The sequence below is a fragment of the Gigantopelta aegis genome, chromosome 8 (genome assembly GCF_016097555.1).
Source record: "Gigantopelta aegis isolate Gae_Host chromosome 8, Gae_host_genome, whole genome shotgun sequence".
Lineage (NCBI taxonomy): Eukaryota > Metazoa > Mollusca > Gastropoda > Neomphalida > Peltospiridae > Gigantopelta > Gigantopelta aegis.
The window spans coordinates 72,838,693-72,858,428 of record NC_054706.1 but is presented as its reverse complement, the minus strand read 5'-3'; the positions used below and the strand labels follow the sequence as shown (position 1 = coordinate 72,858,428).

At 37.9% G+C, this 19,736-nt stretch overlaps 1 protein-coding gene across 1 annotated transcript in view; it reads right to left on the bottom strand.

Moving 5' to 3' along the window:
* Nucleotides 1-4,542: 4,542 nt before the first annotated feature.
* Nucleotides 4,543-19,736, bottom strand: part of LOC121379815 (helicase with zinc finger domain 2-like) — a 76,618-nt gene continuing 61,424 nt past the window's right edge. The window contains exons 23-28 of the mRNA XM_041508467.1: nucleotides 14,512-18,523; nucleotides 13,247-13,332; nucleotides 11,247-11,516; nucleotides 10,034-10,419; nucleotides 5,486-5,698; nucleotides 4,543-4,851 (exon numbers count right to left, since the gene is read on the bottom strand). Coding sequence (XP_041364401.1) covers nucleotides 4,543-4,851; nucleotides 5,486-5,698; nucleotides 10,034-10,419; nucleotides 11,247-11,516; nucleotides 13,247-13,332; nucleotides 14,512-18,523 — 5,276 coding nt within the window. The remainder of the gene's footprint in view (nucleotides 4,852-5,485; nucleotides 5,699-10,033; nucleotides 10,420-11,246; nucleotides 11,517-13,246; nucleotides 13,333-14,511; nucleotides 18,524-19,736) is intronic.

The following is a 19,736-nucleotide window of genomic DNA, read 5'->3' as shown; positions in this document are numbered from 1 at the left end:
ATTCACTTCCTGAAAATACAGAACAATAAGAACAGTAGATAATATTACATAGTCCCATTCACTTCCTGAAAATACAGAACAATAAGAACAGTAGATAATATTACATAGTCCCATTCACTTCCTGAAAATACAGAACAATAAGAACAGTAGATAATATTACATAGTCCCATTCACTTCCTGAAAATACAGAACAATAAGAACAGTAGATAATATTACATAGTCCCATTCACTTCCTGAAAATACAGAACAATAAGAACAGTAGATAATATTACATAGTCCCATTCACTTCCTGAAAATACAGAACAATAAGAACAGTAGATAATATTACATAGTCCCATTCACTTCCTGAAAATACAGAACAATAAGAACAGTAGATAATATTACATAGTCCCATTCACTTCCTGAAAATACAGAACAATAAGAACAGTAGATAATATTACATAGTCCCATTCACTTCCTGAAAATACAGAACAATAAGAACAGTAGATAATATTACATAGTCCCATTCACTTCCTGAAAATACAGAACAATAAGAACAGTAGATAATATTACATAGTCCCATTCACTTCCTGAAAATACAGAACAATAAGAACAGTAGATAATATTACATAGTCCCATTCACTTCCTGAGAATACAGAACAATAAGGACAGTAGATAATATTACATAGTCCCATTCACTTCCATACAGAACAATAAGAACAGTAGATAATATTACATAGTCCCATTCACTTCCTGAAAATACAGAACAATGAAGAACAGTAGAAGTTATATTACATAGTCCCATTCATTTCCTGAAAATACAGAACAATAAGAACAGTAGATAATACCATAGTCCCATTAGACTTCACAGAACAATAAGAACAGGAATGCCTACAGTCCAAAAATAAGGAATGTTGAGTACAGTTTAATATTTTAATAGTGATGATTCACTTCCTGAAAATACATTAACAATAATAGTTGCATTTTTTTTACCTACAATAGTTTCCAATTCACTTCTCTTAAAATACTTCTTTTGTTTAAACCAGTAGATAATATTACATAGTCCAAAAAACTTCCTGAAAATACAGGAGGATGAGGACAGTAGATAAAATTACATAGTCCCATTCACTTCCTGAAAATACACATTTTTCAGTGGTAGATAATAGTACATAGTCCCATTCACTTCCTGGAAATAGCCAACATTAAGGAAAATGTTAGATAATTTTACATAGTCCCATTAACTTCTTTGACATATACAGAACACTATTCTACAGTAGATAGCAGCACATTTCCCATTCACCAACCCAATAAGTATGCAGAAAAATAAGAATGTTTAGATAATATTAAAGTCCCATTCCAAATTAAAATACAAATATCACCTGAACAATAAATGGAATGTTAAGCTGTCATTTCACTTTTCAGGTGATATTTGATCTTAATTTGTTTATTAAACAGTAGAATAATATTACATAGTCCCATTATTACTAAGATTTTGGTACTATTGAACAATGTCAACAGTAGATAATATTTTAAATAGTCCTCATCATATGTAAACAGTCATTAGAACACACAAAAAGATATTTTGAATATGCCATTAGTACTTGAACAAATACAACTCTTTGTAAAAAGCTAATATTAATAGTGACTGTTCACTACACTAAAACAGACACAATAAGAACATTAGATAATATTAATAGCCTAGTATACTATTTGGCTACCAAGTACAACAATAAGAACAGTAGATAATATTACTTAGTCCCATTCACTTCCTCAAAATTCGGCTGGGATGATATGAACCGGAACAGGTAATGTAAGGATGGTTGCATGCCATGACCCACTCTTAATTCAGGTACAACAGACTACAGTCCCCAATTCAGTTACCCACAAATCAGCCCTTGAAACTCAAATCATCTTGCGATACTTTTGTTTACATAAAAATATTAAAATATATATACCGTACAGTAAACAATAACAGAAAGGCTATTGCAGATCAATTTTTGCAATGACTGACTGACACAGACTACCAGTGAACTACATGCACACCCCACAACAATAATATAAATTAGACATGACTCACCTTGACTGACACAGACTACCAGTGAACTACATGCACACCCCACAACAATAATATAAATTAGACATGACTCACCTTGACTGACACAGACTACCAGTGAACTACCAGTGAACTACATGAACTACACACCCCACAACAATAATATAAATTAGACATGACTCACCTTGACTGACACAGACTACCACAAATAATATAAATTAGATGACTCAATGACTGACAGATACCAGTGAACTACATGCACACCCCACAACAATAATATAAATTAGACATGACTCACCTTGACTGACACAGACTACCAGTGAACTACATGCACACCCCACAACAATAATATAAATTAGACATGACTCACCTGTTCAGACTACCAGTGAACTACATGCACACCCCAGAACAATAATATAAATTAGACATGACTCACCTTGACTGACACAGACTACCAGTGAACTACATGCACACCCCACAACAATAATATAAATTAGACACCGACTCACCTTGACTGGTATAGCCTACCAGTGAACTACATGCACACCCCACAACAATAATATAAATTAGACATGACTCACCTTGACTGACACAGACTACCAGTGAACTACATGCACACCCCACAACAATAATATAAATTAGACATGACTCACCTTGACTGACACAGACTACCAGTGAACTACATGCACACCCCACAACAATAATATAAATTAGACATGACTCACCTTGACTGACACAGACTACCAGTGAACTACATGCACACCCCACAACAATAATATAAATTAGACATGACTCACCTTGACTGACACAGACTACCAGTGAACTACATGCACACCCCACAACAATAATAAATTAGAAATTAGACACCAGTGACTCACAATAATATGATTAGACACACACCTTGACTGACACAGACTACCAGTGAACTACATGCACACCCCACAACAATAATATAAATTAGACATGACTCACCTGACTGACACAGACTACCAGTGAACTACCAGTGAACTACATGCACACCCCACAACAATAATATAAATTAGACATGACTCACCTTGACTGACCACAGACTACCAGTGAACTACATGCACACCCCACAACAATAATATAAATTAGACATGACTCACCTTGACTGACACAGACTACCAGTGAACTACATGCACACCCCACAACAATAATATAAATTAGACATGACTCACCTTGACTGACACAGACTACCAGTGAACTACATGCACACCCCACAACAATAATATAAATTAGACATGACTCACCTTGACTGACACAGACTACCAGTGAACTACATGCACACCCCACAACAATAATATAAATTAGACATGACTCACCTTGACTGACACAGACTACCAGTGAACTACATGACACTACATTGACATGACCCCACTGACACAGACTACCAGTGAACTACATGCACACCCCACAACAATAATATAAATTAGACATGACTCACCTGTCAGACTACCAGTGAACTACATGCACACCCCACAACAATAATATAAATTAGACATGACTCACCTTGACTAATATAAACAGACTACCAGACTACCAGTGAACTACATGCACACCCCACAACAATAATATAAATTAGACATGACTCACCTTGACTGACACAGACTACCAGTGAACTACATGCACACCCCACAACAATAATATAAATTAGACATGACTCACCTGTCAGACTACCAGTGAACTACATGCACACCCCACAACAATAATATAAATTAGACATGACTCACCTGTCAGACTACCAGTGAACTACATGCACACCCCACAACAATAATATAAATTAGACATGACTCACCTTGACTGACACAGACTACCAGTGAACTACATGCACACCCCACAACAATAATATAAATTAGACATGACTCACCTTGACTGACACAGACTACCAGTGAACTACATGCACACCCCACAACAATAATATAAATTAGACATGACTCACCTTGACTGACACAGACTACCAGTGAACTACATGCACACCCCACAACAATAATATAAATTAGACATGACTCACCTTGACTGACACAGACTACCAGTGAACTACATGCACACCCCACAACAATAATATAAATTAGACATGACTCACCTTGACTGACACAGACTACCAGTGAACTACATGCACACCCCACAACAATAATATAAATTAGACATGACTCACCTTGACTGACACAGACTACCAGTGAACTACATGCACACCCCACAACAATAATATAAATTAGACATGACTCACCTTGACTGACACAGACTACCAGTAACTACATGCACACCCCACAACAATAATATAAATTAGACATGACTCACCTTGACTGACACAGACTACCAGTGAACTACATGCACACCCCACAACAATAAGTATGAGATGTTAGTACAAACTCAGTAATACAACAACGTTTTATGTCAAAACACAATCTTATGTCTATTGGACAGGATTTTAAAACTCAGCTTCCTGTGATATACGCTACATCAAGTCACAACAAAACCATGTTTTTTTCTCAAAATGTTGTAAACGGACAAAAACTCTTCATTGATAACAAATCTTCATTATTCATATCACATTTAAAAACTAAAATTAGACTTACAGCATAATGCACTTCCATCTCGTTACTCTTAGACTGGACATTTCCCTCAGCCGTGGCGACTGTGAGAGGTTCTTCTTTACCGACAACGTGGCAGAATGTGACAGGTTTGTTGTTTCCATTTGGCCAAAACTTAAGAGGAGCAGGGTTATGCTGGGCTTGGGTTCCACACTGCAACTTGCCATCATAGCAATAGTACGAAGGAAACTCGGCTATACCTTCATTCTGCAAAATTAATAGTGAAAACACATTAGAAGATACATGAGTCTTTTTCAAATTATGTTATTACCAAGTACGTCAGCACATTTTAACTATGGCTATGTGGTGTCTAACATTTTGTCGAAATAGTAAGAAAATACACTGCCACCACATAAGTTATTTCTACTGAAAAAGCTATTTTTTAATATACAAAGACAGCTTTTGTTGTACCAGTCATGGAAAAAAAGCTGTTCATGAATGGCTATCAATTATACATGCTAATGTAATAAATAAAATATTAAAAATTTCTTAACATACAATGAGATGAACACACACAGTTGCAAATATGAAACTTGTTTCATTGATCTAGTTCACAGTGAGACACAAATAATTCTCAGCAGTAGTTTACGACCTGGTCAATGGCATCAAACACTCACCATACGATACTGTGTGGTTAACATTATGGCCTTCTCCAAACACTCGCCATACGATACTGTGTGGTTAACATTATGGCCTTCTCCAAACACTCACCATACGATACTGTGTGGTTAACATTATGGCCTCCAAACACTCACCATACGTGGTTAACATTATGGCCTTCTCCAAACACTCACAATACGATAGTGTGTGGTTAACATTATGGGCTTCTCCAAACACTCACCATACGATACTGTGTGGATAACATTATGGCCTTCTCTGAGTACCGCTCGCAAAGGGATTTGTCCAAACCAAGATCCTTAGCAGTTTGGTTTGTTACAATAGGCCGCAGCTGTTTGTGGTCACCAAAAAGAACAATCTGCTCCACACCACGGAACAGAACTATAGGAATCATGCTTTCCGGCTCCATACACATCCCACACTCATCTATTATAATCTGAAACAATAAAAACAAAAATACTTTCCACAAAACAGAACAGAACTATAGGAATCGTGCTTTCTGGCTCCATACACATCCCACACTCATCTATTATAATCTGAAACAATAAAAACTAAAATACTTTCCAAACCACAGAACAGAACTATAGGAATCATGCTTTCCAGCTCCGTAATAATCCCACACTCATCCATTATAATCTGAAACAATAAAAACAAAAATACTTTCCACACCACAGATTAATATGATATTTTCAACACATATTTCCCTACCACCTCAAATACTAAATGTCGGTTGTCAAGACATCAGAATTAAGAGCCCAATGGAATATATATTAAGTTTAAACAGAACATTTTGTCATGACCAATTCCCGAATGGCAACCATCTTTTACCCAGAGAGCATCATTCTTGGCGACTCTTTTAATGTGCAGTCCCAGCTGATCATATACACATGTAGACAGAAAAATTACTATTTATGCAGATTAGATTTTCCAGGTTTGCCTATAAGCTAACAAATTTTGAAAGTTATTAAGTAGAGGGGATGATTTTCCGCGATCACGGAAAAACAGACAGAATCGCGCAATTAAGCAACTGAAACGGAATTATTGATTTTTAAAAAATAACCTTCAAAAGTTGTATTTCTGGTTCAAGCACCATTATAAATCTTTTTGGTAATTTTAAGATTCAATATTGATAATATACGCATAGTGTTTTTGTATGCCAACTTTCGTATGCCTAAACACTTTCAGAACCGTTCATTCTCGGAAGTTACGCTTAATTGTCGTAAGCTTGCAACAAAGCATGTGACTGTTTACCCGTGTCACTTTTACACAGTGTTAACTTGAAATATAAAAATAAACATGTACTAATACAATTTTAGAATGTTGATTATATAATAAGATTTCTAGTACGTTCAATTTCAATATTTTGTAATAATACTTATTACGATTCATAAGCATAACCGATTTACACGATGCTTTCGTTGGAAAACATAATTTCGTAAAACTTCAGGCATATTCACGGAAGCAGTTCACATTTATAGTCTGTCCCATGGGGAACACCTTTTTTCATGCTATGGAATTTACCACAAGTTATTTCTTTCTGAACCAATTCTTTTCCAAACTGAAGACAAAAATAGTATTTCATTTTAGTTTTTTCCGGTTTATTCTAGTAGCACATGTAGCACGTGCTACGGTCCCGCGATTCAGGTGGTCCTGCTGTGATGTGTACATTTCCCCCAGGTCATTTTCCTTCTCTCCCCGAGGGGTTTGCAAAATATATATCTTGAGAATTGGGCCCCGCTGATATTTGTGCTATAGGCACCGCAGATCCTTAAATCGGCTCTGAATATATAATTCTCAGCAAATATATTTATTTAAAGGCTGTTGTTTAAAGTTATAAAACTATGTCGAAACTGAAAATGATCGACAGGACAGTGTTTAGTTTCGGTTCACTACCACTGGCCTATATCCAGCTTGACCTGACCTCGTTTGAATATGTAATTTGTGCACACGACACACTAGTTAGGTAACATAAAAACATACATGTGTAATCGAGTGAGTACTAGTAGGCCTAATTCTTGTGCTTTTTTTTTTTTTTTTTGGTTCACGCTTTGTAATCATACTGGAAAAAATAAAATGTATTTATATATTTATTTATTTATTTATTTTTGGCAACTAATGTAAGCTTACGAACAATGCATTACCAAGTTCTTGTTCATATTTTTTTTTTGAAAATTACAGGGTTTGTCAATGGTGTTTTGTTTACGAAACTTACTCATAATCCATCAGATAAAATGAAACTGAAAGCAAGTACACAATCAACAATTATTTATTGTTTGAATTTAAGGGAGAATGGATCTCTTTATTATTGTTAAATACAAACAATAATTAACCGTAATTAAGTTTGTGGCTTTGTTTTAACTGCGGCTTATTTAAAGGTGTGGTTTATGTACGGACGAAGGTCGGAATTTTGTCTAAAACCAAGTGGTGTATAGGCCAGAAAATATGGTACATCACTTTTTTGTCTTTATCAGTGGCAAGTGAACATTACTTAACTTCTTTTTTTTAAAGTTTGTTTCAACAAAAATGTTTACAGGTATTTAAAAAAAATAGCAATAGCAAACCAGCTCAGAGCTGGAATAATAACACATAAATGGATATAGTTTATAAAAACATAATAAAACATGACACTAATTGAACACAAAAAAAAAAAAAAAAAAATGGAATTTGCTTAAATTTGAAATGGAATGTGGCAAAATCTGAAACGGAACATCATCCCCTCTAATTAAGGTGGTTTCAAGAAATGTGTGGTTAGTACTGTGCTCATATTCCAATATCAGCTACCACTCTTAATGTTGATGAGGTTGGGTTTTTTTTTTGGAGGGGGGGTGGTGGTTTTAACAACACTACTAGAGCAAACTGATTTATTAATCATCGTCTATTGGATGTCAAACATTTGGTAATTTGACGTAGTCCTAGAAAGGAAACCAGATACATTTTTCCATTAGTAGCAAAGGATCTTTTATATGCACCATCCTACAAACAGGATAGCACATATCAGTTGTGATGCACTGGCTGGAACGAGAAATAGGCCAACTGATCGATCCCAGACCAACCACACATCAATCGAGCACTTTACCGCTGGGTTACGTCCCACCCCATGATGTTGTTGATAACACAGTTGAACCATCAATCGACCACTTTACCGCTGGGTTACGTTCCACCCCATGATGTTGCTGAGAACACAGTTGAACCATCAATCGACCACTTTACCGCTGGGTTACCTCCCACCCCATGATGTTGCTGAGAACACAGTTGAACCGTCAATCGACCACTTTACCGCTGGGTTACGTCCCACCCCATGATGTTGTTGATAACACAGTTGAACCATCAATCGAGCACTTTACCGCTGGGTTACGTCCCACCCCATGATGTTGTTGATAACACAGTTGAACCATCAATCGAGCACTTTACCGCTGGGTTACGTCCCACCCCATGATGTTGTTGATAACACAGTTGAACCATCAATCGAGCACTTTACCGCTGGGTTACGTCCCACCCCATAATGTTGTTGATAACACAGTTGAACCATCAATTCGAGCACTTTACTGCTGGGTTACGTCCCACCCATAATGTTGATGAGAACACAGTTGAACCATCAATCGACCACTTTACCACTGGGTTACGTCCCACCCTATGATGTTGATGAGAACACAGTTGAACCATCAATCGAGCACTTTACCGCTGGGTTACGTCCCACCCCATGATGTTGATGAGAACACAGTTGAACCATCAATCGAGCACTTTACTGCTGGGTTACGTCCCACCCCATAGTGTTGATGAGAACACAGTTGAACCATCAATCGAGCACTTTACCACTGGGTTACGTCCCACCCCATGATGTTGTTGATAACACAGTTGAACCATCAATCGAGCACTTTACCACTGGGTTACGTCCCACCCCATAATGTTGATGAGAACACAGTTGAACCATCAATCGAGCACTTTACCCCCATACGTCCCACCCCATGATGTTGATGAGAACACAGTTGAACCATCAATCGACCACTTTACCGCTGGGTTATGTCCCACCCATAATGTTGATGAGAAACAGTTGAACCATCAATCGACCACTTTACCGCTGGGTTACGTCCCACCCCATAATGTTGATGAGAACACAGTTGAACCATCAATCGACCACTTTACCACTGGGTTACGTCCCACCCTATGATGTTGATGAGAACACAGTTGAACCATCAATCGAGCACTTTACCGCTGGGTTACGTCCCACCCCATGATGTTGATGAGAACACAGTTGAACCATCAATCGACCACTTTACCGCTGGGTTATGTCCCACCCATAATGTTGATGAGAACAGTTGAACCATCGATCGACCACTTAACCGCTGGGTTACGTCCCACCCCATAATGTTGATGAGAACACAGTTGAACCATCAATCGACCACTTTACCACTGGGTTACGTCCCACCCTATGATGTTGATGAGAACACAGTTGAACCATCAATCGAGCACTTTACCGCTGGGTTACGTCCCACCCCATGATGTTGATGAGAACACAGTTGAACCATCAATCGACCACTTTACCGCTGGGTTACGTCCCACCCCATAATGTTGATGAGAACACAGTTGAACCATCAATCGACCACTTTACCGCTGGGTTACGTCCCACCCCATAGTGTTGATGAGAACACAGTTGAACCATCAATCGAGCACGTTACCACTGGGTTACGTCCCACCCCATGATGTTGATGAGAACAGTTGAACCTGAAATCATGGACAGGAGCACAAAGACAAATTTACATGTCTCACTCACCTGCATTACATTGGTGCTGAAACTCATCTTTGGACTGGCACTAGCAGAACACGTACACAGAACGATCTCTGCTTTCTGTAATTCAATCTTCGACGCTAGTGTGAGAATTCTCAAATAATCTGCAACCTGATCCCGAGTGATATCGTCTGGGTACAGACTAAACAGCATGTCGTATTCAACTATCGTCTGATGGTGAATGTTACTAGGCTGTCGAATCAGGTGGTGCAGGGCAATCTTCTTAAGGGACGGGTCCGACAAGATGTCTGTAGGTTCAGCTTTCTTGGGAGGGATGGGGTTATCAGGCAGAGGAAACTCCAACTGCTCTATCCGTTCACTGTAAACTTGGACAACACGAGGACATTTAGGACCCATGCCCAATAAATAACCTGAAAATTAAACAAAACCTGACTGAATGAAATACCACAGAAATAATCTGTAATCTTTAGAACACAAGATCTATGAAGCAGCGCTTCTAGAATTTTTACAAAATCAACTAGCCATGGGATCAGTGATTTTAAAAGTTTACTAGCCATGATTAAAAATTCACTAGCCCTACTTTACTTAATACAATTTTACTAATAGTAATAATTGGATATGATACCTAAAGGAGATAGAGATTAAAAACACTAAGATTGGGGGGTTGGGGTTGGGGCAGAATATTCCTATTTACCAAATAGACTTAAATGCAGCATTTAACCACTTTTTTTTCCACTAGCCGTCGGGCATGGCAATAGTATTTATTTACTAGCCCAACATTGAATATCACTCACTAGCCATGGGAGTGGGGCTACCATAATCTAGAAGCCCTGTATGAGAATCTGACTCATGGCATAATTTTCACCAACAAGTTAAACAACCGATATCTCAAGATTGTTGATTTGGTCCCATTAGCATGAAGAAAATGATGTTTGACTTTGTATTCTGCTGTAAATATGTCATATGGAAGTAAATTTGATGAGGTTGTTGAAGTATGTTAGATTTTTTTCAGAAAATAAAGATCATTTCACATATGAACGCAATACTGAATGCAATATAATAGCTCAGTAGGAAGGTGTAAGGCCACCACTACGCCGTCTTCTCATTCACTCATTATTAACAAGTAACCACTAACACACTGTCCTGGACACACAGCCCAAATACCTGAAATGAGTGCCCAGGGCAGTGTGCTTGAATTTTAAAAGCACAAAAATCAAGTTAAACTGAAGTAACTTACCAGCAATTACATCGACCGACTTATTTGAGGGTCCACAGAATAAGACTTGAGGCTGAGAATCGGTCGGATGAACGCTCGCTGATCGGTTGCGTTCTACAAACCGACGCGCTAGGTGAACTGATGTCAGACTCTTTCCCGTTCCAGGCGGGCCCTGGATCACAGTGAATGGCTGCTTAAGTGCCTGCTGTATAGCATCTTCTTGGGTCGAGTTCAGGGGCAATAACGTGTCAAACTGTGTCCGTCGTAGCTCATCTACATCTCGATAGCTCACTGCAATAACATAATAATGTTGCTTTTTCAAACAAGAAATTTGTTTTCAGGTAATCCATTTCATTTGCAGAGTTTTGTTTGATTTTAATAACCAAAAAACTAACTCAAATACAGTATTACCATATACTAACAGTCACAGCAGACTTCTAGTCGACAATAAGTTTCATTAACTGCAAAGAATGGATAAATCGCCATGAAGCTTAAACCTGATCTGTAATGGTATATGATAAAGCTATATGTGTGGCTGCACGACAAAAGGTGCCGGATGTCGCGCATTGTAATATCGCATAACAGCCAATTACAATAAAATACATGAAAAAAATATTTTTTTAGTTTTTAGCACAAACAGTTTTTAAAACAAGTTAACTTTCATAGTAATACATAGTTTTTCCTAAAATAAAACAATAAAACATGTTATTTGGTGATTGTGTACAACCTGTCAAATTCTAATTGTCTTTAATTACGCAAGAATTAATCACTTATTTGGCCGAGTTCATTATAAAATCTTGGACTTTTCAACGCCAAGTATTGCATACCACTGGAAAGGTCGTGAACTCTACTTTCTAAATATAGCAAGTGCGCAGCTATATTTGTCACGTAGGAGTAATGCGCATTGAGACAATTTCTGTGGCAAAATTCAACAATTACTTTTTCCCAAACTACAAAATAAGAAAAATGTACGATCGTCTGTTCAATTTATGAAGTAAAAATGCATTTGAAGTAGTACTATGTAATGCGAGACGTGAAACGTATTTAAATCGAGCTAAAGATGTAAAAAAACAAGTGCCCGTCGATTCACGGTATCAACTGAGAAAATGGCGGCGCCCGTGAGACCAGCATGTGTAATGACAAAGGAAGCTGAGGTGGCTCGCCAGTTGAATTCGCTGTTAAACATCAATGCCAGTATGAGAAACATTGCTTCTGACGATGTGTTACAAGACATTATTATGGGCTACTTTGTAAGTAGGGATCAGAGTGAGTCAGAATCAGATTTCGAATCAAACGAATCTATTTACTGAAATCGAGGTGGTCATCGGGCTCATTACTCTGGCCGTGTTACAACCTGGTATGTGAGAACTTACTGTATGTTCAAAGCTGAAGAACTATTGACTTATGTTTGACTAAATATTCCTGTCTAGTCACAGCATTCATATTTGGTGTGAGCACTGATAGTTTCTCATTTTATTGATGGTGGATACTATTGTGCATTTGTTTTTTTTTGTTTTTTTTAAAGGGGGGGGGGGGGGGATGTATAATGGAGGTTCAATATAAATTCTTGTCAATGGCATATACTGTTAAAACAAATATTACATGGTTACAGAGTACAGAATAACTTGGTTGGCATATATTATTATTATTAATGAAGATTTCAAGCAATAATGAATCAGGTTTTTTGCGTAAAACTTTGGACTTCATTTTCAAAAAATAATAATTGTCTGTACAAAAAGTTCAATATTTGGGAAAGTTTTATCCGATTTTCATAATTAAAACAGAATTTTGCTCTGTAGAATGTGCTTTATCTTATTCCTTCAAAAACACCTCTTTTTTTGTTGTTGACCATATGGCACCTTTTGTCATGCAGCCACACATATATAACATTGCATCTCAATATCTTCAGGCATTGCAAAAAAAAAAAGTTTCATAAAACAAATTAGTCTTAAAGTTACTAGATGCTTAGTGATTTAATTAAAAACACTCTTTATTTTATAGATCCAAGGCACCAAACTTACAGTTGTCTACTGGCTTCCGTCCTGTTGCAATGTCTTTAGCCAACTCAGAACCTTCCTGAAGACAGCGAACAGCAAAGTCCATACGTCTACAAATAACAAACAAGCTATTACTACGGTGCCCTTATCTAACTTCAACAGCTAGTAACACTGTACAAAGTAGTCCCGAAGACCCACGATTAATGACATTAATACATTAGATAAACCATATGTTGACCTTTACACATATAAGACTATTCACTGCCAGAAAGACATTTTTGGGTATGGTGCTGTGGAATCGAATGCAACCATAGTCTACAGGGGGTATGGGGGGCCTCCCCCAGAAAGAAAATGGGTTACGTTTAGGGTTAGGGTTAAGAAAATCATACAGCAATGCTAAGACTAATTAATTTTGTCAAAAGGTTAACTTAAAAAAACATAATCAGCAAAACAATTTGGGTATGACGCCATACCCGTTTTACCCTCTGGTAGAAACCCTGCTATTGAGTTATGGCATTTCTAGAAGTAGAAAAGATTTTTTAAAACTGAGTTAATTTTCCTCTATTGGACCATCCCCTCAGACCCCTAAGGGACAGAATAACCAAATTCACAAATTTGTTTCTTCCTATGCTAAGGAAGTGAAAATTGGTTGTAACTGGTCAAGTAGTTTTGGAGAAGAAGTCGAAAATGTGAAATGTTTACACACGATGGATGACTCATCTGGTGACCTAAAAATAATTATTACATACCTATTCAATCTTACTATAGTGATAAAAGACATTTTGAAACTGTGTGATAAATTTATTTTGTATCACACATTTGTGCAATACGGACCGGAACTTTTAACTGGGGAATTCCCTTTTTCTTTTTACTACAGTTGGCACCTTTTAGTTACTGATGTCATATATAATTTACAAATTACATCACATCGTATTTGAAACATTACACAAGGCTGCCGCAGAGTAAGTTTCTTAATGTTAAGTAAATCCATGAAAGGGGTATTAATCATAGATTTAAGAAAGAGTTGTTATGACGTTAAATTAAAAACCGTTTTTGTAAAACATAAAAGAAGGTATGTAATAAATACAGAACTTCACATACGTTGTTTTCGCTTCCTATTTTTTGCACTCATTTATTTTGTACAAGAACATACCACTCGACGCGGTGTCATGGTATATAAACTCGTGCAATAAACAGGAAGTGAAAACAACGTATGTGAAGTTCTGTATATTTATTGTATATTTACGAATAACTGAACCATCCTTTAACACATAAATCTCACTACTTACCTGTCTGGGAGTGTCCTTGGAATCCACTCAATAGTACAGCTGGTGGTTGGACCGTTACTAAGCAACAGATGAGGAAACTGGACAGCACTCTGATGCAGCTTCAGCTGGACTATCAACTGACCACTCTTCTCCTTTGTCACAGACGTAACGCAGCAATGTCCAACCCAACAAACAGGCTTGTCTTCAGACAGAACGGCAGATATTTTTTCTGCCACATTTGGACCACAAGGGATTGACAAGCCAGTGTAGCGAACACAGAGATAGTCTAGGAAGTAGCTCTGTGACAGTGTACTGTTCAAATGCTCTATTAGACTGTCAAACTGAACATCAGTGGCAAACTTGATTTGATGCTCCTTGCAGAATTCCAGTGGCAAATGGAAAGTTCCAATAACATCAGTTATGCCTAATGCCGACTGGGTTCTTGCCCATTCAATATGAATGTTGTGTATGTATACACTTTCTTGATTAGTTACAGCATTTGAAGCAGACTCGATACCAAGAATAGGCAGCCATGATTTCTGATAAGCAGCTTCATCAGCATAGGTTTGTCTAGAAGCACTTACAACAGTTACAGTTGAGAAACAGTTCATTGGGGAGGATCGATGCTCAAGGCAGACATCCAGACTTGGTGTTAAGCCCAAGAGTTGGACTGTTGGACAAAGAAGACCTCTGCTTAATTCACTGGCCACTTGTACACGAAGTACCATACATGAATGAAAAGACAGAGAGAATTCCACAAAATGATTTATCTTGCCATTTCTCGACACTTCTGAACACACATCTTCTGCAAAATGACCATCAATCTCGAAAGATTCAACCTGCTGGTGGATTGATGACAGAGAATCTTGTAGCTTCTCAAAGTCTTCAGATCGGATGGCAGTCAATAACCGTTGCCATTGGAAAGCAGGAATCTTCACAATGTATCGATCTGGATCTAGTTTTGTAGGACCTTTCATACCTTTTGTTTTCTTATCTTTACTGGCATCATATATACGTTCTTGCCATTTTAGACTCACTTCTTTTGGATCATCAGTAACCTTTGGTCTCTCTCTTGGCATCAGTAGACTCATGGAAATGTTCCTGTGCTTTGGAGGAATTTCTTTAACTGTAGGGAACTGCAGTGTTAAGTTTCTGTCATCACAATTCTCAATGACTGGATACAGGACTAGAGGCTTGTCTCTGAGAGCAGCACTTAGGTGTAGACTGTAGATGTCCTGGTGATATTTATTTGCCCTTGTTAAAGCATCAGTATTCTGAATACACAAAGTCTGAAGGTCAAGTTTACTGTAAGGACAGGGTCTGTGGTCTATCATAGCCTCAACTAGCCGGTGAACAACTAGATCCATGTACCGCCGTATAGGACTAATAAATGTAGTGTATACATCCAGGTTCAGAGAGAAGTGTCCTCGATTAACAGGATCTAAATCACCTGAACAAGCATAATTTGATTTACTACAAATCTTATTAAGATCAGACTGCGCTAAGGCAAGCTGTGGGTAATTTTTGGGGTCAAGAATCAAGTGCTGAACTAACTCCAAGTTTCCAACATCAGATGCCTCACATATTGTATTCCACAGATCTTTAGGAACATCCAGTGAACTCTGCGCATTAATGCCATGCTTTCGGATGTAGCTGAAAATACATGTGCATGCTACTCTACAACTGCAGGTTTTCTGCCCTTCCAAAAATGGCTTTGTTAGTGCGACTGTATTCAGGGCACTGGATGCGTGCTGACTCTTCCACTCTTCAGCTTTCTCTGGATTTAGTGGCTTCTGGCATTTCAGTGGAGTTGTCTGTGGGAAACGTTCCAGCAGTTTCTTAGCCACTTCATGATTAGTGGTGATCATAAGATCCTCAATCATTTGATGTGCTTTAGGTGTTTGTCTGTCTAGAAGATCAAGACTGACAACATGGGACCCATTGCCCAGTCTATTGCTTCTCCATAGCTGAGCAATTTGATAAAGTACCAGAATGCAGCTCTTCAGATAGTCCGTTTCTGCTGCAGCAGGATCGTGTAAAATATCTTCAACCTCCTGGTAAGAAAATCGCTGTTTAGAATTTATGATGCATTTTTTAGCATATACCTTAGTTATCTCTCCTGTCCCAGTGACGCTTAAAAAGATGGACAAGGTCAATCGGTCTTTTCCTGGCTTCAAACTGCAAAGATCTACACTAAGTCTTTGGGGCAGCATATGGACTGGATCATCGTTCAGTGGATATAAGGATGTCATTCGTTGAAGAGCTTCAGCATCAATGCAAGAATTCCTCTTAACAAAATAAGATACATCAGCTATATGAACTCCGACTTCATAGTTGCCGTCTGGTAACTGATCAATACTCAAGGCATCATCCAGGTCATTTGTGGATGGAGCATCCACTGTAAAACACCATCTGTCTGTGATGTTATGTCTTGTTTGGTATACATCCCTGGGTAACTGGTAATCATGATGGTAGAGTGTCTTAACTTCTGTTTCTGTTTCTTGTTTGTATTTCCTGTGTACATTATGCTCAATGTCTAGAATAGCTACGCCTTCTTCCACTGTTCTTCCCGCATTGATCACTCCAATCACGATTCCGAGAGGAGAGTAAAACGATGGTTCCCACTTTAGGTATCGCACCAAAAACAACTTCCCTTGAGGATCCGATGGATCAATTTTTTCATAATGACTGAACGTAATTTCCTTGTCTTTAGTAAACTGATAGACACAGACGTGACCTTTTTTGGCTTTCTGCATTCGTGTTTTAGTAGACAGATTGTAAATTTTTGGAAGACCTCTGTTAATGGGGATCATGATACCGGTGTTGTTAACTTCAACTGTACAAACAAATGATCTATAATGTGGATCCATGGCTCGTCGCAAAATCCCGACTACCTGGCCATTGACACCATCATCACCAACATCAGCTCCTGTGACATCCTTGTCAGGAGTGAGTATTTCCACCACAACTTCATCTTGATGAAAAGCATGTCCACAAAGTCTTCTGCTTCCGATCTTGATTTCTTGAACAGATGAGGTGAAATCAACAACACTGGCAAACATTCGTTGTGATGACTCAATATTTAGAATGCAATATTTATAGTGGTCTGGGTCATTCTCCAACAGTTTATTCAATTCCCTTACTCCGTAATTCCTGCATTCCATCTTTCCCAAAAAGTCATCTAGATACTCATGATCAATATCATCATCTGAATCAAAATCAACTCCAGCATCTGCTTCTGACAACAGTTTTCTTTTACGACTCTCTCTTTCTCTATCCAAGTTGTAATATACCACTGCATATCCTTTGTGTTCTTTTACCTTAATGCATTCAATGTTTAATACCTCATCATCTGTCTCAATACTATCTTCCTTTGGTGGTAGAATACCTTGTGTTCTAGCTTTATCCTGGAGTGCACGGAGTTGGTCTGCTTTAACAACCTCTTTGGCCAGATGTTTTATGATCTCGTCTGGTTCAATCATGAAGTCAACATCCCTGTCATCCAGGCTGTACAATCGCCCGGGTGTAGGATGCATGGTCTTCGAGTTCTGTTTGTCGGCAGCACTAGGGATTTGAGAAGAAGCTGACCAAGACTGCTGGTCTTCCCGATGTGTTTTCTTACCTCCAGCTGGAATTAACCGTGGCATGCGATTGGACTGACGGTTCATTTCCATGATCATCTTTAGTCTTTGTCCCTCCGGTGACATCTGCAGATTTATCACCTGGTTCTTGATGGACTCGTAGGTAAGAGTTCGAGGATGAAGACTCTTCATGTTGTGGCAGTGCTTGATGTATGTGCGCCACACTTGTACACATTCCCCGATAGAACACAGTGCTACTGGGTCTCCCACTATGGCAACGAAGGACTGAGCTCGTGTTAGAGCAGTGTTCAACAGCTTGGGATCAGACAGGAAACCAAAGTCACCAATATCGCCATCACACTCTGTATCTTGCAAGAAGTTCTGAATGCGATCAGATTCAAGAAGATGTCGTGTTCGGCAAGTGCTGATAAACAATGCCCTGAATTCTTTACCTGAAATTATATACAAATTATACAGCGTTAAATTTATTCAAAAAGAAATTTACATTTTAGTACTTATCAGGAAACGAAAGGAATGTTTCTTGCATTGTGTAAATTTTGCAATGCAAGATGAAAAGCTATTTTACTGTCATGTCTAAAACAAAATACATATCTTAAACACCTTCCAATTTTTCTTAACCTTCTGACTACTGCAGGCGAGATATCTCACCCAACACACTGTACACTGCATACGGTACATTCATTCATTCATATTTCATGCTGGTTTGCACATGGCACTGACCTAAAATAATAAATCACTGATGGAGACTAATCATGATAATGGTTGCTTCAGTTTTTTCTTTTTGCGTGACGAATACCTGGGAAGTTGAAAAAGTGCTTTTCAGGGAGGATTTTCAATGAACAACAATGGTATTACATCACTTTCATTTTCAGGAATTTATAGCCGATTGTGACAGCTTATATGATATAAATCTTGACTTTTTTACCAACAACAAAAATCATGAAATATTGGGATATGAATTGTAATTTCCAAAAAGATTTCTAGTCAGAAAAACAGTTTTGGGGAATAATGGCTATAAATATCTGGTCACAAATGCACAGAAGTAAATGACAATTTATTGATTTTCTGCCTAATTTTAATCAATAATAACTACCGTATTTGACCGGATATAAGCCCATGTCTTTGAATAAGCCCCCCTCCGTTTTGATAGCATTTAAGAAATTAGGCCCTCATTCGTAAATAAGCCCACCCCCAACTTCGTCACCTTATAAATAACACGAAATTGCAAGTTTGCTCAAAGTTCATTTAAAAGGTCATACCTCCTGCAGATAATTAAACACAAATGTAACACAATATTTTACCACCAGTGAGATTTAGTAGTCTAACAATAACAGTGTGTAACATTGTTTTCAACTTCATGCCTGCAGTATTTCTTTGAAGTATCCAAGTCCAAGTATGAACTAAAAACCAATGTCTATTTTTACCACAACACTGGGTCCGCAGTTAATGCTAATTAAGCAAATACCATATTCTGATTGGCTAAGAACAATGACCTTAGATTGACAATTTTTTGTAGTGTAAGCTGGCTGCCTGTGTCAGAAACGTGTGTATAGCTATTGAGTTTGTTGTTAATTGATGTTATTTTAAGTCTTCTCAGCATTAAATTTTGGATGTAAATAAACAGCACTGGTAAGTAATTGTAAC